Raw genomic sequence first — 19877 nt, forward strand, 5'->3', positions numbered from 1 at the left:
GGAGATTCCCTCATTGAGCAGATAGCCTACAAGCCCCCCACTAATTCAAATTTCATGATAGTTCTGCTCCATTTCCTCAGTTGGGTGAAAACAGTGACAGAGCATTTGGATGCTCTGTCTCCTTTTCTCCCTCAAACAGGTTAACGGGCAAGAGGGTGAGTTTCCCAGCCAGGAAAACATGGGTCAATTCTGTGGTGGTGATGGTACAAAGATGGACAAATGCTTTTTAGCTCTTGCTTGTTATTTGGCCCTAGGCAGGCTGATGGGTGACAAAATTTCTGACTGCTGTTTCATCAGTGTTTTGCCTTGGGTGAATTTGAAAACCACATTTGAGCATGTTCTGGTTTATATTGTATTATAGAAGTAATAGTCTTATATTAGGACAGGAACCACATTAAGATGTTCAGGTATCTATCTTGTTGCTTGCTTGTAATATGAATTTTCCTAATTCAGTTCATTCTAGCACAAGCAGATAACAATATGTCTCAGAATTTCATCCTGTGAGCAACACGGTGATGGTTAAATAACTATTGACAGCATCAAAGTAAAGGAGATGTTTTGGGGATATCTAATGAAGCTAAATGACTCGATTGAATAATGCCAGACAAACTGCATTTGGAAACTAATATTAAGATATTTCCTGAATTGGGGGGAGGGGGTGACTGGATCTGGCCAGCAGACAGAATCCTGTGTTCCCCTACCCTCAGCAGGCCATTTTGATGAGTGGGTGGGGGGTGGGGCCCTCCCAGGTGGGGCCCTCTCCCTGTCAGTCACATGACTTCACTGTGATCTCAGGTGACCCATTTTTCCTTCATAGTGCGGAAGCTGGGCTTCAAAGGAATTCAAGCCCAGCCAACTAGGACTTGAAGTTACCGCTGATCAGCCAATAAGAGCTGACTTTAAGCTCCATTTTTTGTGAGATCAGCTGTGCTATGGAATTCCCCATTGGGAACTCAGTTGTGCAGCCTATCCCAGCTGACTAGCTTTCACAGCCACTTAGCTGATTGGCGGTGACAGCAAGCCTCCCTTGCCAGTGCAGAATTGGGAGCACATTTAAAGGCTTCCTGACCATCTTCCATCTGGAAACCTATGTCCTCACTGCGGGAGGCTGTGTGGATCCAGAATTGGCCTCCACAAGTCACTTACAGACCCACTGTTAAAGACCTTACCCTGGAAGACAATCTTACTCGGCCACGAGTGATCGCCAATGAAATGAATGAATGTACATAGGCAGCCACCTCCACCTGCCCCTCACCTGATGTCACACATGATGTCAGGTGTGGGACAGGTGGATGTGGTTTGGGGGAAGGGGCCTTGTGGGCCAAACTGGGACTTCTGCGGGGCCTAATTAGGCCTATGGGCTGGAGGTTCCTCATGCCTGCCCTAGATGGACCTGCACATTAAAACACAACCGTGTAGGCAGCACTGAATCATTTGCAATAGGCAATTCTGATTGGATTTCACACATAATCTGCTATTGATTGATTGTGCCATGCTATACAGCCTTGCTTTTAATCTTAGTTTCCGTGCCTGAAGTCATCTGTCCATACATTGTTTTAAAATCCACCTCCAAAGCATGTCCACTTGTAAACCTAAACCTGCCAAGGAGGAAAATAGCTTCATTACTTCATTCCACTATGCCATTATAGTTGGGTATAGGAATCGCAGATTACTCTAGGTGGTAACAAATAGTATGTTAATATGCAGCCTTGTAATTAGCATTTAGATGTTCCACAAGGAGTGTAAATGTTCCCTTTTATTGCTGTCCTAAAGCTCAGACAAATTGATCAGTTTGTTTTGAGAAAGTTTTAAAGTCTTTCATATCTGGAAGACTTCCATATCCCCCCAGGCCTAACTTCATTATAGGTTGCATGACTTCTACAAAACACACCAAATTTCACCAAGAATCTTACAAAAAGCTTTGCGTTTCAAACATTTGGGCTCACTGTCCCTTCTAGGAGAAGAGAGGATATTCTGTGAAAAGTCTCTTTTTGTTACACAAGTACCACTAAAGCTTCAAAGGGATGGAGCATTACATGGATGTGGGATTGTAAAATACAATAGACCAGGGTCTCTGAAGTACCAACAAGAACTTTATCACTTTTTGCCAGTTTGTGCCCTGAGTATATGTACTGGAGCAGAGATTGGGAACTTGTGGTCTTCCAGATGTTGCTGAACTCCCATCACCCCCAGCTAACATAGTCAGGGATAATGGGAATTGTAGTCCAGCATCAGCTGGAGGGCACCAGTGTCTTTCCCCACCCAGGTACTGGAGCATTTGGTAATAGTGCAACAAACAAACATGAGGGTTGCTAGCATCGTTCTTCGTACTACAGTATAAATCCGATAGCTGATGATTATAAATCTACGCACACACGGGAGCGAACACCATTGAACTGGGTGGAACTTGCTTCTGAGTGCATTGTAACCTGGTTTTCAATTTATTTCATGTGATTTAGTTTATTTAGAAAACTATGCAATTGCATAAGGAATATTCTCCCCTTTTTCACTAGATGGCACTGATGCATTATCGGCTTATTAGCACCCCCCCTTTTTAAATGCAGCTGTTACTCTTAGTCCAGAGAAGTATGTGAGTTCTGCCTGTGCATTGGGCCTTTTCTGTCCGATTCCAACGAGCAGCATCACCTGCTCATTGCAACAGGCAGTTATTTAAATTTCCTCTAATTAAAAAAAAGCAGTTCACTTATAGAGAGGAGGGGAGATGCTGCTCTTGGGAAAACCTTGTGCATACGCCCACATAAAGGGAACTCTGGACTGTGGCCATTGCACATGTAAAAGATATAACTAAACATCAGTTGCACTTCGTTGTCCTCCTCAGACAAAACTCTGCACCATAGTTTTGATTCATATTCTAAAGCCTCAGAGGCCTTTAGAAACGGTTCTGCTGGGTATTTTTTAGTATACTTGAGAAAAGTCAGTAGTAATACTTAGCTATCCCGGGCGTAAAAGTATAGGGTCAGCCTTTTTTGGGTTGAGGAGCCCACTTACATGAATCTGGACCTTGTCCATCAAGACCTTCCTGATTGCAACTTACCTTGCAGGGAAGGCGGCTGTCCCTCACAGATAATTCCTTCAGAGTGTGCGCTGGATCAAAGTGATGGCCAGGCAGACCTTCCTTTTATTGGGAAGGAGCCCAAGATGGATGTCTTCATCATGAGTTTGAAAGGTAAACTTGTTCTTATCTGTATTCTTATGGTTCTGCTAGTAAATTGTGCAACAGAAGACAGTATACCGAATATACTGTATACCATCATTTGAAGGCTGCAAAGATCCATACCCATTATGGCTTTCTTCAGAAGTGAGAGCCATATGGATTGGTGTAGGAGGAATTAGCAGAACCGCTATCTTCACAGACAAGGACAAGTTTAACTTTCTGCTGTACCCCTATACCAATCCAAATCTTTGAAACCTGATGCATCAAACTTGGTTTCAATCGAGTAAAGGAAGTTGAGGAATCTGAGCCAGTTGGGTGAGAAGCCACAGCTAAATGAGAGAGTGTTTCTCTGGCTTTCAAATACCCACCCACCCTGCTCACCACCTTTTTACAAGTAATGTAAACTAACTGGTAATACTGGTCTACTGAGAAGTTTAATAATAAGCTACATCGACATTCAGTTATTTTTCCTATGTATGGAATGTGCTTATTGAAACATAGATTTAATGAACACATCCAAAATAAGACTGCATTTGAAACTAAGGGTGTTGAAATTTAGGGATGTGAAATTCAAAAGCAGCATGTAAATACTATGTAGCAAGATCTTGATCTTTTAAAAGATAGAGCTGCCAATATTTGGTAAGCCCTGTATTTAGTTACTAAATGATTTTAAAAAACTGCCAGTTTCAAGAGCAGAGTTAAGGTGGTGATACCGGCTGAAGTTCCACAAAGCTGGAAAATTAGAAGCTAAGGCTTAACAGATGTGCCCTGTGATCAGCAATGATGTACAATATCACAAACTGCTCGCTTGCATTTTACCCTCCATGCACCCACACTTTTTCTTGGTCTTTCAGGCCCAAATCCAGATGAAGAGGATGGAGTGCAGGGGATTAGCAAACATGCCCCACATTGTTCTGTGCCTGTATTGCCTTAGGAAGCATCTGAGCCTTACTGCATCACTAAAGGAATCCTCCTGAGTTGACCCATACCTGTTGGTTGCTTACATGACTAGCTGGCAGGATGGGTTAAAGAATTGGAGTGGGCCTTCTTTTAGCACCCTTTGCCATCCTTATGCTGGCTCACTACAGCGGGGGGGGATGTATCAGTGCAGTAAGACTGAATTATGTGAGACTTCAAATTTCTTATTCTGGATTTGGAACTGCAACCTGAAGAATGAGAGAGAAATATTTACTACCATGTTCAGCTTTTAAGCAGTGGACATGCTATAAGACATGTAGAATGTCAATATAAGACATTGGGGGGCACAGCTTATACTGTGGAAGACAGAAACAAAATTCAAAGGGACCTTGATAGGCTGGAGCATTGGGCTGAAAACAACAGAATGAAATTCAACAGGGATAAATGCAAAGTTCTACACCTAGGAAAAAGAAACCAAATGCACAGTTGTAAGATGGGGGATACTTGGCTCAGCAATACGACATGTGAGAAGGATCTGGGAATTGTCGTTGATCACAAGCTGAATATGAGCCAACAATGTGATGTGGCTGCAAAAAAGGAAAATGCTATATAAGGCTGCATTAACAGAATTATATTTTCCAACTCACGTGAAGTATTAGTTCCCCTCTATTCAGCACTGGTTAGGCCTCATCTTGAGTACTGTGTCCAGTTCTGGTCTCCGCACTTCAAGAAGGATGCAGACAAACTGGAACAGGTTCAGAGGAGGGCAACAAGGATGATCAGGGGACTGGAAACAAAGCCCTATGAGGAGAGACTGAAATGTTTAGCCTGGAGAAGAGGAGATATGATAGCACTCTTCAAGTATATGAAAGGTTGCCACACAGAGGAGGGCCGGGATCTCTTCTCAATGGTCCCAGAGTGCAGGACACGGAATAATGGGCTCAAGTTGCTGGAAGCCAGATTTCGACTGGACATCAGGAAAAACGTCCTAACTGTTAGAGCCATACGGCAATGGAACCAATTGCCTAGAGAGGTAGTGGGCTCTCTGACACTGGAGGCATTCAAGAGGCAGCTAGACAGCCATCTGTTGGGTATGCTTTGATTTGGATTCCTGCATTGCGCAGGGGGTTGGAGTTGATGGCCTTATAGGCCTCTTCCAATTCTACTATTCTATGATACTATGGAACTGCTTTGGGATCTGAGGTACTGGGTGGTCTGGTGCTGCAGTTGAACATAAGTGATAAGTGGCAGGGTTAAATACCCTTTTCCAACATACCACTTCTTTGCTTTAAGCTGAACCATCATAATACTTCTTTGCAACAGATGTACTGCCTCCCAAGTCATTGACAGCATACCATTCTAGCCCCTACTACCAAGGAGTCTCCCACCTCCCACTCCTTAACTCATCCTGCCAGCCTTTGATATCAGCAACCAGCAGACATGAATCCACACAGGAGGATTCTTCTGGCAACCCAGTAAGGCTCAGATGCAAGCACAATTTGATGTTGTGTAACATAATTGCTGATCATTGAATTTCCCTCTGTGTGTGTATGTGTGTGTGTGTATATATATAATCTCAGTCGCACAGTAATCCTGCACAAGATTGCTGTATGTCCCACTTTTTCTCTCCCTACCCTCTCTTGATTAGTAACTTCTCTGTTCTGCAGATTGAATCTGATAGGCCTCAACAATTACCTCACCTTTACCTTAGTTGTCACTTCGCTGCTACCCCAGCCCCAACATGAGAATGGCACTGGATATGCTTGACATGTGATAAGCAGATCCCATTGACTTGAAGAAACTGGGTTATTTACAGGTTATTGACAAAAAACATTACTAGCTTCTCTAACTTCTCTCTACTAACCATTGGACCTTGACAAAAACTGTTTGGGGCCCGTGGGCACATTTGGATGTTCGAGAAATTATCATAGTCATCAACATAAAAAGCTGCTGTAGTTAGGCTTGGCAGTTATTTTGTAACTAGACAAGAGGCGGGAGCACTCTGTTTAACACTTCCTGTTTATCTCTTAATTTGCTCATTTTCCTTCTGCTAGGACACACACACAGACACACACATTCAGTGTATGTTCACACATGCATACCCTTTTTCTCCCAGGATCTTTTTTCTCTTGGAGATCGTGACTATGGGAGTGTATTTCTGTGAAACACATGCCAAATGTTTGGCATGTCCACTAGTCAAACTACTGCATCACACTGCTTTCTTACTTAGGACAGGTGCACTGTAGTGTTAGAGTGTAAAGTTGGCAAGAATTATGGTCTAGTGGACACCAGTTACTGTCTTTCCTCATGACCTACCTTACTGGGTCACTGTGAGATTAAATCACTGCTGTCCTCGTAGCGAACCTCCATTACTGTAGGACAGGCTATCTGGGGTAGGTTTTGTGGGATGTATGTGTTTCTGTGTGGAGTGGTGTCGAGGGTTTGCACTGTGGGGTATATGAATGTATATGAACATTTGACTAGACAAACACATGGCAAGTTGCTCATAGGGATGCATGTAGCCCACATGCAGAGAAAGAGACTCACTGGAAGAGACTCACTGTTGACCTCATGGCAAACCACCTGTGGATGTGGGGAGAGAGTTAGTTTGTGGCAGGGTTTGTGTTTCACTGTGGGGTGAGTGTTGGGTGACGTGGGTGTGGCATTTACTGCAGGGCAGGGTGTGCATGGGTCTGCAATATGAGGTGGAGTGGGTGCATTTGTGGTTGTGGACTATGTGGTTCCCTATGACAGTTTTTATGTGCCCATGGTTCCAAAAGGATTGATGAGCCCTCATGTACTCACGGCACCCCACTGTAATATTTCATAATTAAAGAAATAGGCATTCCACATAGCATCCATTAGGTGGCTCTCTCTGCAAGCATTGCACTCCTGGCTAAATTTTCGCTTCATTTTTGCTTTCAGTCATGCATGGCAGTATTTCTCCGGTACTTGTTTGCCAGTGATTGCTTAACAGGGGAAAACCTTAACTTTTGAAATACTGATCAGAATTTTAACAGTGAAAGGGTGTGCTCCACAACAAGGCTAAATAAAGTACATTATTTACAATTTTGGTGAAAGTTACTAAATATATAATATTCTTTCTTAAAAAGAGGCCAAAGTGTAAAAATTTCAGTACTTTTTAACTTGCTGTATGTGATAATTTTAATCGGATCTTTTTCGGCATTTTTGTAAAACTCATCAGGTAGATCGTGTGTATGCCAAATTTCAAGTTCTTAGTCCAACAGATGCCAGTCGTATAAACTTTAGAATGTTTTTTTATTTATTTTTTATGTTGAGGCTTATAATGATGGTAACCTGTTTTTGATACTCACCTTAACTCTAGGACTACTCCCTTGTTTCTATCATCAGGATTTTTTTTTGTAACATTCAGCCTAAATCAGTCTTCTAACCTCTATCAGATCATCTCATTATTATTAGCAGTAATAATAGTAGGATGATTTTTCAGCAGCTCTCTACAATCGGATGTTGTCAAAGGTCAGAATGAATTTAAAATCAGAATAACCCTTGTCACAACTAGATCAGATTCAGTTTGGAGATAATTGTTGAAGCATTGCACAGCATTTACATTATTACCACTTTATAATGGTCTTAGAAATTATTTTGATTGTCAGGCCACTTTTTTAACTAGTTAAGATTTTCCAGCCCAATCTTAAACGTGCTTATTCACAAGTCCCACTGAATTTAATGGGCCTTACTACTAACAAGTACTTAGGGCTATGGCTTTAGATCATATCTTATGCCCTCTCAATTGCATCCAGATTTGTCACTTTCAGATTTCTATGTGTAGCTTCTAAGTTACACAAGTATTTAATGTGGTGTATTTTTTTCCGCTAAAGCACCCTTTAAACGCCTAGAGCTTATATATACATATTTTCAGTTACATTTCTCTCATGTGTATACTACTTACCTTGCCAAAAAAGTAAGCTAGGTTGCTCTGGATTCATTTGCTGACACATCTGTGTTAGTTTACAAGCAGTCTGCCTTATTTCTTGTAACTTCTCAAGTATACTTTTTAAAAAACTGCATTTTCTGGCTTTTGAAGTTGGATTAACTGTGTGCTGTCCCAGCATGTACACTCTTTTTAAGGGATTGTTCTTGTGCTACCCTATTTTAAAATATTATTCAGCAAATCTTCAAAGGTATTTCATTAGTCCTTCATGACTTAAATTAATTCATAATAACAAATTCTATTAATTTACTATTTGGTCTTATATCTCTTCCCCATTCTGTGGTGTTCATCCTTTTGTTGTTTTTCCTACAGTAGTTAAAATCTGCCAAAAATCCATTTTCCAGGTTCCCTGATTTTTCCTTCCAATGAAGTCATTTCCCCCCCTTTTTAAAAAAGAATAGCAACTAATTCCCACACACTAATCATTGCTTAACAAGGGGAAGCAGCACCAATCATTTTCTTCACACATTGCTTTAAGAAAGATGTAGTCACAAATCATTAATGCAACAAAGCACTTCAAAGATAATTCACATTTTAACCCATAATGTTACTGAAAAATAAAATTAAAACTTCACTGGTCAAGGAGGGGGAGGAGGGATTTGCTGTCATCAACAAAAGTAAGCCATGAAATTAACCAGTTTTACAAGCAATAACCAGACAGCTTACCCCGAAGACAATAGGATGTATCCAGTGTTAGCTCTACTCAGTGTAGACCCATTGAAATTGATAGATATAAGTTGCCTATTAATTTCAATAGGTCTACTTTGATTAGAACTTAATTGGATGCAACCCAATGATTTAAAAAAAAATGAAAATACATGTTTTTACAAATAAAATCAAATGGTTTCTAGCATATTTTTCTAATGTGCATTGCAGGCACCTATGGGGACTTGCTGGGGTGACATCTCAGAAGGAGTGCGTATAGAAGTCCCTAACACAGACTGCAGCCTACCTACCAAAGTCTTCTGGATTGCTGGGATCGTAAAATTAGCAGGTTACTAACTTCATATAAGATAATGTGTTTTAAAATCTAATTGTTTGTAAACTGTTGAGGGAATTGAGCAGTTTGTTCCTTAAAACGAAATGCATAGCAATAGGAATAAGTCTTCTGATGCTTAGGGTGTTTTGATGGGTCACATTCCTATGAAATGAACAGTGCTTTTCCAAGCTGATCTCTTTGAAACCCAGACTGTAAGGGATGATGTTGTGGACTTAAAAAGACTGCCATATTAGTATCTTGAATGCTACAAGGACTGTTAATAGGAGCCTTTGTTGTTCTTCAGAGGCTGTTATGGAGTAATTGTATTTTTTATCTTATAAGAGCTTTCAGTGATGTGTTAACACATTAGAGAGAGTTTGCAACTTGAGGGCTTGTTAGGTCTGCCTCTTTGAACAGTTTCCCCCATTCCTGATAAATATTTCTTGTGATTTTAAGCTATTACTCATTGTTTCCCTGCAGCTTTCCTTATATGAAATTGTCTTTATGATCAACACATAGGAGTTGACTAAACACAAAGCACTTTGGATGTCTGAGATATCAGTTAGGCACCATCATTAGTCAGGCAAATGAATCAGATTGCGTCTGCGAACAGCTTCCACCAAATCGATTGAGTAGCCCCATGTGAAACAAATTGCCTTAAAATCGAGAAAAATATTTCTTCTAAAATCTTTGCAGTAGTGTATTGTGCAGGATTTGCCAACTTTTGGGGGCCTGTGAGTACATTTGCAAACCAGAGGAGTTGTCATGGGCACCTCATGCATATGTGCAACCTATTATATTAGTTACAACAGAGCATTTCTTTCCAGCTTCATTGCAATGGGAGAGGGAGCCCACGGACACCACATTTGCATCCCCTGGTATAGTGATACCAATGTGAGATCTTTCTCTGTGTACATTACTTTTTCTTACCCCCACCTTAATTGGCCTCTGAATGTAGCTTCCCTTCTCCCACAGCCAGTAAAGACAGCTGAAGGGCACTTGCAGAATCAGCTCCCTTCCTCTGGAAGCTGTTATAAATGGAGGGGTTGACTTCTGTGCGTATTTTTCATTAATGTGGATCAGAATGTGAGTTTCTTCTCTTTCAGGTTACAATGCTTTACTAAGATATGAAGGCTTTGAAAGTGATTCAAGTCTTGACTTCTGGTGCAACATCTGTGGTCCTGATATCCATCCGGTTGGTTGGTGTGCAACAAGTGGGAAGCCTCTAGTGCCACCTAGATGTATGTAAATCTAACTTTAACAGACTGATCTTCAGTTGAATTTATCTCATGATGCCTATATTGATCAAATGATTATATTAAATGCCCTCTGTTGTTAAATGTAAGCCTGATATAGCAATGTCTATATGTGTATCTCCAGCTGTGTGGGGATTCTTTTTACATTTTTCTTTAAAGATGTTTTTAAGTTTTATTTTTAAATATGTTTTTAAAGATATTTTGTTTTTAAGATCTTTTAAAGATGTTTTTAGTGTTTTTGTTTCCTGTTCTGGGCTCTTTTTGGGAGGAAGGGCGGGATATAAATTCAATAAATAATATTTATCGTATGTCTGAATGTGCTTGGGCCTTACCTCATGGTGCTAAATAGCTTCAAGCACTTGCATGAAGATAATGTATTTAGGTTACCAATAAATTCTAAAGATAAGAAATGTTGACATTACTCACGCAAGGTTCTGCAGTGGTTAATGGTTTTGGTTTTTGGTTTTCTAAATATTGACAGCCATTCAACACAAATACACAAACTGGAAAGCTTTTCTGGTGAAACGACTCACTGGTGCCAAAACTCTTCCTCCTGATTTCTCTCAGAAGGTAAGGCTGATTACAACAAGACCCTTGTTAGCCTGTTTGTCTTATGTATAGTACTTACAAAAGGCTGTTCTATACAAAGGTTGAAAAGAGTGAAATGTAGTATCTAAAAATCAGAATTATAGCTAAACACTGACATATAAAAAAAATGGTAACCACAAAAAAGCAGCAACAGTTGGGCCCCAAAACCAAAGCTTTCAAAGCCCATCCCTGAAAAAAGGCAAAAGAATCAGCTCAGGGACCACCACAGAAAAAGTTCTTCTCCTAGCTGCCAGTCTAAAGTCTGAAAGGGATGGTACCCGACTTCGTTGGCTACATCATGAAGCTGGGTGTGGCAGGGGGAACAAAAGGTGAAAAGCACTCTCTGTTACACCCAGGCGGTTAATTTTTTCACTACTTACAGAGAGAGGTCATTGCTTTCTCCCCCTGCGCATGACAAGCAGTCTTACTGAAAGCCTAGCATGGCCTAATTATTTGAACAATGTTTCTGTATGAAACCAGCTTACCCTATTAAAACCTGATAAGAATAGGTACTCTGAAATGGCCTGAACATTGTATTGGGGCACCAGAAGAGAGTTTCCCCCTGTACAGAGTGACCATTTGAGATAAAAGTACAGTACAGTGTGTGTGTATATAGGTTGATAGACACTTTGCCTACATAGAGTTGGACCACAGATTATTGCATAATTTATTTTTATTTTGGAATTTACAACCTGACACACAGCACTGCAGAGCCCACAAGGCAGCTTATTATTTAGCATAAAAGAACAATAAAATAAAATAATAACTTATTAAAGGAACAAAGTCCTCAAACTTAAAACATAAACTGTATGCCAACAGTAAATAAAACATTTTAGATTTATTAACAGAAGATCATTTCCAAATAAGATCATTAAAAGCCTTACACCATCCTCCCTGAAAGTCTTCTAAAATAAAAAGGTTTTCATTGTCTTTCTAAAAGTGAAAGTAGAACTTGCTGGTCAAGGTGGAAGGGGGTTGCATGATGAAGCTAGCATTGCTGAGAAGGCCCTTCTTATCTCCACCACTCTAATTTCAGATAAAGAAAGGGATTTGGAGCTGGGCCCCTTATGTTCATACATACTAGCACCACTGAGCTGAATAGTCGGAGTTTTACTCCTTGTAGTTTCTGAAAGCAGATTTGGTATGTAAAGATCCCTGTGGCTCATTTGGCAACAACAAGAAATCGAGCCTTTTGTGTCATTGAGAGAGCCTTCTCAGTGGCAGCCCCCACCCTCTGGAACTCTCTCCCACAAGATCTCCAGCTTGCCTCTTCCCTGAATATATTCCGCAAGGCCTTAAAGACCTGGCTCTTTCAACAGGCTTTTGGGACTTTTGGGGAGGGTTGACTTTTTTTTGATTGAAATGCCTCCTACCCTGCAATGTTTTTATCATTTTTATTGTTATATTGTATTTTGTTGTATTGTATTTTATTGTACTTGCCTTATGTACGTCGCCTAGAGTGGCCATTGGCCAGATAGGCAACACATAAATTAAATTTATTATTATTATTATTTATTGGCCCTGCCCTGTGGAATGCTCTGCTAGGAGAGATTCAGCAGGAACCTTCAGTTCTGACTTTTAAATGCTTGCTAAAAACTGACTATGCTGCCAGTATTATGCAGGCAATTGAGAAGATGTCTTTCTGCAGTAGTTAGTAAATGATTTCTGATTTTAAATTTTACATGGTTTTATTGTATGTATATATGTATATGATAGTTTATTTATTTATTTATTATCTTTATTTATACCCTGCCCTTTTTCCAAGTGGAACTCAGGGCGGCTTACAACAAACATAAATACATATGATTAAAACATTCAGAATTCTACATTAAAATAAGATTAAACCATTAGCACGATTAAAACATGTAAACAACGTTCATTTTTTATGAATAGCAGTATATAAATATTTTTGTAAATAAAATTTGAAAAGTAGCATTTGCTGAGGTATGTATGTTAACACTGCAAAATTACATGTTTTCAGGTGTCAGAAAGCATGCAGTATCCTTTCAAGCCTTCTATGCGAGTAGAAGTTGTTGATAAAACGCATCTCTGCCGAACACGGGTAGCAATTGTAGACAGCGTAATTGGAGGCAGGTTAAGATTGGTATATGAAGAAAGTGAAGACAAAACAGATGATTTCTGGTGCCATATGTACAGCCCGCTCATCCATCCCATTGGTTGGTCTCGAAGTATAGGTCATCGGTTTAAAAGATCTGGTAAGTTCCTGTGGCAAAAATTGTGCAGAGCTTCTCACAGACAAGTTAATATCACATTAATGTTCACTTAAGCTTTCAGAATAGAGTGGGATAGATGAAGATACCTTGTTTGATGTTACAGGCATTTTTATTTTAAAGAGGTTATATGTTTGAAGTAGTAAAATAAAAATCTTGATCATATTTTTCCCCACTTCACAGATATTGCCAAGAAACAGGACTGTCATTTTGATGCATCCCCACATTTATTTGCTAAGGTATGATGTTTTACAAGGAACTTAATTTATAATGGAAGGAATTATTCATCAGCATTGGAATATGAAACGTGAATATACAATGTTACAGATCTGTACTGCTCCTATTTGTTGCCTCAGAAGAATGTCTGCTATGATTTCTTTAGGTAAAAGAAGCTGAGTCAAGTGGAGAATGGTTCAAGGAGGGGATGAAATTGGAAGCTATAGATCCACTCAACCTTTCTGCAATATGTGTGGCAACAATTAGAAAGGTAAAGGTATTTACATATGCTTTGGAGGATTGGGGGTGGGGGAGAAACCAACATGACCATTTCCCTCCTACATTTACATGCCCCAAATCAACCACTTTGTTCCAAAACTTGTAAGTTAAATGCCCAGCATACTGTCTAGTATTGGATGAATTCTCATGTTCTGAATGATGAATGTGACCCAGGATTGATAACGCTACCAGACTGCTCTGGGCCAACTGCATAACTTAGTAATTTGTTGATAAATTCACACAAAGCCTAGTTCATAGCCACTTCTATAAGTACTGGTGTACTATAGTGAAAAGATGTGCTGTGTGTGATATTTGAGATGTGAATCTTAAATCCTGAAATTTTAGCAAGTCTTTTCCTTACTAGGACTTAGAATATAGTTATAATTAGTAACTTAGGCTTCAGTCCAGTACACGATTAGCTTCAGAGTAAGTCTTGTTGAACTCAATGGCACTTAACTTCTGAGTAGCCACATACTGTTGTTGTTATGTGCCTTCAACTCGATTATGACTTATGACAACCCTATGAATCAGTGACCTCCAGTAGCATCTGTCATGAACCACCCTGTTCAGATCTTGTAAGTTCAGGTCTGTGGCTTCCTTTATGGAATCAGTCCATCTCTTGTTTGGCCTTCCTCTTTTTCTACTTCCTTCTGTTTTTCCCAGCATTATTGTCCTTTCTAGTGAATCATGTCTTCTCATTATGTGTCCAAAGTATGATAACCTCAGTTTCATCATTTTAGCTTCTAATGATAGTTCTGCTTTAATTTGTTCTAACACCCAATTATTTATCTTTTTTGCAATCCATGGTATGAGCAATGCTCTCCTCCAACACCATGTTTCAAATGAGTTGATTTTTCTCTTACCTGCTTTTTTCCCTGTTGAACGTTCACATCCATACGTAGAGATCGGGAATACCATGCTCTGAATGTTCCTGACCTTAGTGGTCAGCGATACATCTTTGCATTTGAGGACCTTTTCTAGTTCTCTCATAGCTGCCCTCCCCAGTCCTAGCCTTCTTCTGATTTCTTGACAATTGTCTCCATTTTGGTTAATGACTGTGCCAAGGTATTGATAATCCTTGACAAGTTCAATGTCCTCGTTGTCAACTTTAAAGTTACATAAATCTTCTGTTGTCATTACTTTAGTCTCCTTGGCTTTCAGCTGTAGTCCTGCTTATGTGCTTTCCTCTTTAACTTTCATCAGGATTTGTTTAAAATCATTACTGGTTTCTGCTAGTAGTATGGTATCGTCTGCATATCTTAAATGATTGATATTTCTCCCTCCAATTTTCACACCTCCTTCATCTTGGTCCAATCCCGCTTTCCATATGATATGTTCTGCGTATAGATTAAACAAATAGGGTGATAAGCACCTCTCACACTCTTTCCAATTGGGAACCAATCAGTTTTTCCAAATTCTGCCCTTACTGTAGCCTCTTATCCAGAGTATAGGTTGCGCATCAGGACAATCAGATGCTGTGGCACCCCCATTTCTTTTAAAGCATTCCATAGTTTTCTACACAATCAAAGGCTTTGCTGTAATCTGTAAAGCACAGGGTGATTTCCTTCTGAAATTCCTTGGTCCGTTCCATTATCCAACGTATGTTTGTGATATGGTCTCTGGTGCCTCTTCCCTTTCTAAATCCAGCTTGGATGTATGGCATTCCTCGCTCCATATATGGTAAGAGCCTTTGTTGTAGAATCTTGAGCATTACTTTACTTGCATGGGATATTAAGGCAATAGTTCGATAATTACTGCATTCCCTGGGATACCCTTTCTTTGGAATTGGGATGTATATTGAACGCTTCCAGTCTGTGGGCCATTGTTTAGTTTTCCATATTTCTTGACAAATTTTAGTCAAAATTTGGACTGATTCAGTCTCAGTAGCTTGTAGCAACTCTATTAGTATGCCATCTGTTCCTGGTGATTTTTTTCTTCCAAGTATTTTAAGAGCAGCTTTTACCTCACATTCTAAAATTTCTGGTTCTTCATCATACGGTTCCTCCATGAATGCATCTGTCATCCTTGCATCTCTTTTATAAAGTTCTTCAGTGTATTGCTCCCATCTTCCTTTTTTTTATCTTGGTGAGTCAGTGTGTTTCCTTGTTGATTATTCAACATCCCTACTCTTGGTTTAAATTTCCCTTATCTTTTGAAATAGGGCTCTTGTTCTACTCTTTTTGTTGTCCTCTTCTGTTTCTATACAGTAACTATTGTAATAGTTCTCTCTGTCCCTAAGTACTAGTCGCTGTATTGTTGCATTTAGGGTTCTGACAGTGTTTCTGACCGTTTTGCTTTTGCTTTTGCGTTCCTTCTCCCTTTTACCGCTTAAGAGTTTCTTCAGTCATCCATTGAGGTCTTTCTCTCTTTTTAACTAGAGGTACTGTCATTTTGCATTCTTCCCTGATAATATCTCTGACTTCACTCCATAGTTCTTCTGGTTCTGTGTCAGTTAAGTTGAAATCTGTTCCTTATTTGATCTTTATATTCTTCTGTGATGTTATTTAAACTGTATTTTGGCATTATGAGTGCTTTATCTTTCTTCAGCTTTACTCCGATTTTCAATATGACCAGTTCATGATCTGTACTGCAGTCTGCTCCTGGTCTTGTTTTTGCAGAAAGTATGGAAGTTCTCCATCTTCTGCTACCAATTATATAATCAATCTGATTCCTATATTGACCATTTAACGATGTCCACGCGTACAGTCATCTTTTCGGTTGCTCAAAAAATGTGTTAGCAAGAAACAAATCATTGGCTTTACAGAATTCAATAAGACTTTCTCCTGCTTCATTTCTATCTCCCAAGCCCCATTTCCCCACAATTCCTAGTTTTTCTCAGTTCCCTGCTTTTGCATTCCAGTCCCCCATGATTATCAGCATATCTTGTTTTGGTGTGTGGCCAATTTCTTCCTGTACTTCTGCGTAAAATCTCTCCAATTCCTCTTCTTCTGCATTTGCTGTAGGAGCGTAGACTTGGATGATGGTTATGCTAATAGGTTTCCCGTTGAATCTTATTGATATAACTCACTCAGACCTTGCGCTATAGCTCCTAATTGCTTTTTTTCACTATTAAAGCAACCCCGTTTCTTCTTTATTTTATGCAAGAAATGAGAATTTTTTTGTAGCCTGATTGAAAATGTCCCATTCCCATCCATTTTAATATCTCGTGTTGCATTTTGAATACTCTTTTTATAGGGTTTTTGTGGTAAGAGGAATTCAGAGGTGGTTTACTATTGCCTTCCTCTGAGTTTGGATGCATGCTAGTCTGGTGTCTCAGCTTTTACCATTCCGCCTTGGGTGCCCCTGCTAGGAGTCTAGACTCCTGACGGCATTGCTCTCAGCTTCTTCAGCGGTCTCAAACCCCCTCACCACGTTAAGGTGTGCATCCTAGCGGGGGTAGCTGTGTACAGGATTGTGCTATAAGTGAGTGCTTAGCACTGTTGTTCCTTAGTAGCCATCGTTGCACTTGTAATATTCTCCATCCCTTTAATGTAAGCAGTGAAACAGGGAGGAGCAATGATTAAAACGATGGAGGAAGATTTGGAACAAATTTGATTGAACACAGGCTAGAGCCCTTTTTCAAGGGCTATAGTATGAAGGCCTATACTGTGGCAGTGATGGTGGCAAAGAAATCATACTTTTATTTATTTATTTATTGTATTTATATACCGCCCCATAACTAAAAACATTAAAAACAAATATACAAATTTAAAACACATCTTCTAAAAACAATTTAAAACACAATTTAAAAAAATTAAAACAATTTAAAAACACATGCTAAAATACCTGGGAGGAGAGGAAAGTCTTGACCTGGCGCCGAAAAGATAACAGTGATGGCGCCAGGCACACCTCGTCAGCAAGATCATTCCATAATTTGGGGGCCACCACTGAGAAGGCCCTCTCCCTTGTTGCCACCCTCTGAGCTTCCCTCGGAGCAGGCACCCAGAGAAGGACCTTTGATGTTGAGCGTAGTGTACGGGTGGGTTCATGTCAGGTGAGACATTCCATCAAGTATTGTGGTCCCAAGCCGTGTAAGGCTTTATAGGTTAAAACCAGCACCTTGAATCGAGCTCGGAAACATACAGGCAGCCAATGCAAGCGGGCCAGAATTGGTTTTATATGTTCGAACCGTCTGGTCCCTGTTACCAATCTGGCCACTGCATTTTGCACAAGCTACAGCTTCCGAACCATCTTCAAAGGCAGCCCCACGTAGAGTGCATTGTAGTAATCTAACTTGGAGGTTACCAGAGCATGGACAACTGAAGCCAGGTTATCCCTGTCCAGATAGGGGCGCAGCTGGGCCACCAACCGAAGTTGGTAGAAAGCACTCCGTGCCACCGAGGCTACCTGAGCCTCAAGTGACAGAGATGGTTCTAGGAGAACCCCCCAGCTATGAACCTGCTCCTTCAGGGGGAGTGCAATCCCATCCAGGACAGGTTGGACATCCACCATCCGGTCAGAAGAACCACCCACTAGCAGCATCTCAGTCTTGTCTGGATTGAGCCTCAGTTTATTAGCCCTCATCCAGTCCATTGTCGCAGCCAGGCACCGGTTCAGCACATTGACAGCCTCACCTGAAGAAGATGAAAAGGAGAAGTAGAGCTGTGTGTCATCAGCGTACTGATGGCAGCGCACTCCAAAGCTCCGGATGACCGAACCCAACGATTTCATGTAGATGTTGAACAGCATGGGGGATGGAACTGACCCGTGTGGAACCCCATACTGGAGAGTCCAGGGTGCTGAGCAATGTTTTCCAAGCACCACCTTCTGGAGCCGACCTGCCAAGTAGGAGCGGAACCCACCACCACTCCCAACTCAGCCAGTCTTCCCAGAAGGATACCATGGTCGATGGTATCGAAAGCTGCTGAGAGATCAAGAAGAATCAACTGAGTCGCACTTCCCCTGTCTCTCCTGACAAAGGTCATCATACAGGGCGACCAAGGCTGTTTCCTAGCCAAAACCAGGCCTGAAACCCGACTGAAATGGATCCAGATAATTGGTCTCATCAAGAGTGTCTGGAGCTGGCCCGCAACCATTCGTTCAAGGACCTTGCCCAGGAACGAAACATTTGCTACTGGCCTATAGTTATTAAGATTTTCTGCCACCTTTGTATCAGGTGGAGCAGTTCCAAGTAGTGAAAGGTCTGTTCCATCAAGGACCCGCTAGACTTTAGGACTACTTGATTGCCTGCAGACACTTTGTAGATAATGTCACTCACATCCACTCCAACATAGACATCATGGATGTAGCAGCTCCTAATTATGTACCTTTGGTGTCTGCTTGTCCATTGTGATGGATAGGTTTCAGTTTGTACAATCTGAGGATGTGGACAAGATGCTAGGTAGTGTGAGATCAACCACTTGTGGACTTTTCCTCTGCTCTTCTTACTTGATTAAGATAGCCAAAGGAAGTTCAGTTAGGTGGTTGAGGAAAGTGTTGAATGCCTCCTTTAAAGAAGGATGTAGTCCTATACTGTCTAATCATCTGTAATTAGATCTTTATTGAAAAAGGCCTCTCTGGACCACACTGCTTTGGATACTTTCTGCCAACTTGGATAAGGTACTCAAGTACCTTTTTGGATAAGTACTCAAGTGGGTAAGGGCTCCAAGGTTTCTTGGATAAAACAGTCTAACCCCATTTCAGACCAGCTTCAGACCTGGTTTAGGGGATGAAACAGTTTTGGTCATCTTGATAGATGCTGGGAACTAGACAATGGGGGGAGTACATTACTGTTGGTTCTGCTGGTCCTCTTAGTGACATTCAGCGTCATTGACCTTGGTATCTGTCTGGACTGTCTGGTAGGAATAAGGCTGAGAGGCACTTTTTTGCATTGGTTCAAGTCCTTCCTTGGGGTCAATCACAGAAGATGTTGATGGGCGATTCTTGTTCAGTGCCTTGGCTATTGGTGTATGGTGTTGCTTGGTCCCTTCATCACAAGTGTAACTGCTAGCACAATGGGACTTCTCCCATTCTCCCTCTGTGTGCCCCCTAAACCTTTTCTAGGGGTTCCCTCAACCCTCTGGAGTAAATCTGAAGAGGGCACATGTGAGGAAAGGAGAAGGAGCAAATCTTGTTGTACTACCAATAATTTTGCGCTGATGGAACAAATTAGTAGAATACTGCCCTTTTATTCCTGCAGGAATATTTTTGCTTGCTAAGGTCACTTTCACTTGCAATCTTTGCTGTTGCTTTTAAGACTGTCTTAATATTGTGTATTTATTTATGTATTGTTTCGTACTTCAGTATATATATTTAGTATTGT

At 40.7% G+C, this 19877-nt stretch overlaps 1 protein-coding gene across 9 annotated transcripts in view; it reads left to right on the forward strand.

The window, feature by feature from the left end:
* MBTD1 (mbt domain containing 1) overlaps positions 1 to 19877 on the forward strand; it is a 78838-nt gene that overhangs the window by 25343 nt on the left and 33618 nt on the right. For 8 of the 9 annotated variants that reach the window (XR_009761294.1, XR_009761295.1, XM_061615987.1 and 5 more), the window contains exons 6-11: positions 8943 to 9060; positions 10152 to 10286; positions 10783 to 10871; positions 12871 to 13105; positions 13304 to 13359; positions 13503 to 13607. Coding sequence is in view for 7 of the 9 variants with exons in the window: in XM_061615987.1 (XP_061471971.1) it covers positions 8943 to 9060; positions 10152 to 10286; positions 10783 to 10871; positions 12871 to 13105; positions 13304 to 13359; positions 13503 to 13607 (738 nt within the window). In the remaining 2 variants the exon portion in view is untranslated. Of the gene's footprint in view, positions 1 to 3109; positions 3188 to 8942; positions 9061 to 10151; positions 10287 to 10782; positions 10872 to 12870; positions 13106 to 13303; positions 13360 to 13502; positions 13608 to 19877 lie in introns of those variants that run through there. The other variant, XM_061615993.1, reaches the window with a different exon arrangement.

The sequence above is a fragment of the Rhineura floridana genome, chromosome 3 (genome assembly GCF_030035675.1).
Source record: "Rhineura floridana isolate rRhiFlo1 chromosome 3, rRhiFlo1.hap2, whole genome shotgun sequence".
Lineage (NCBI taxonomy): Eukaryota > Metazoa > Chordata > Lepidosauria > Squamata > Rhineuridae > Rhineura > Rhineura floridana.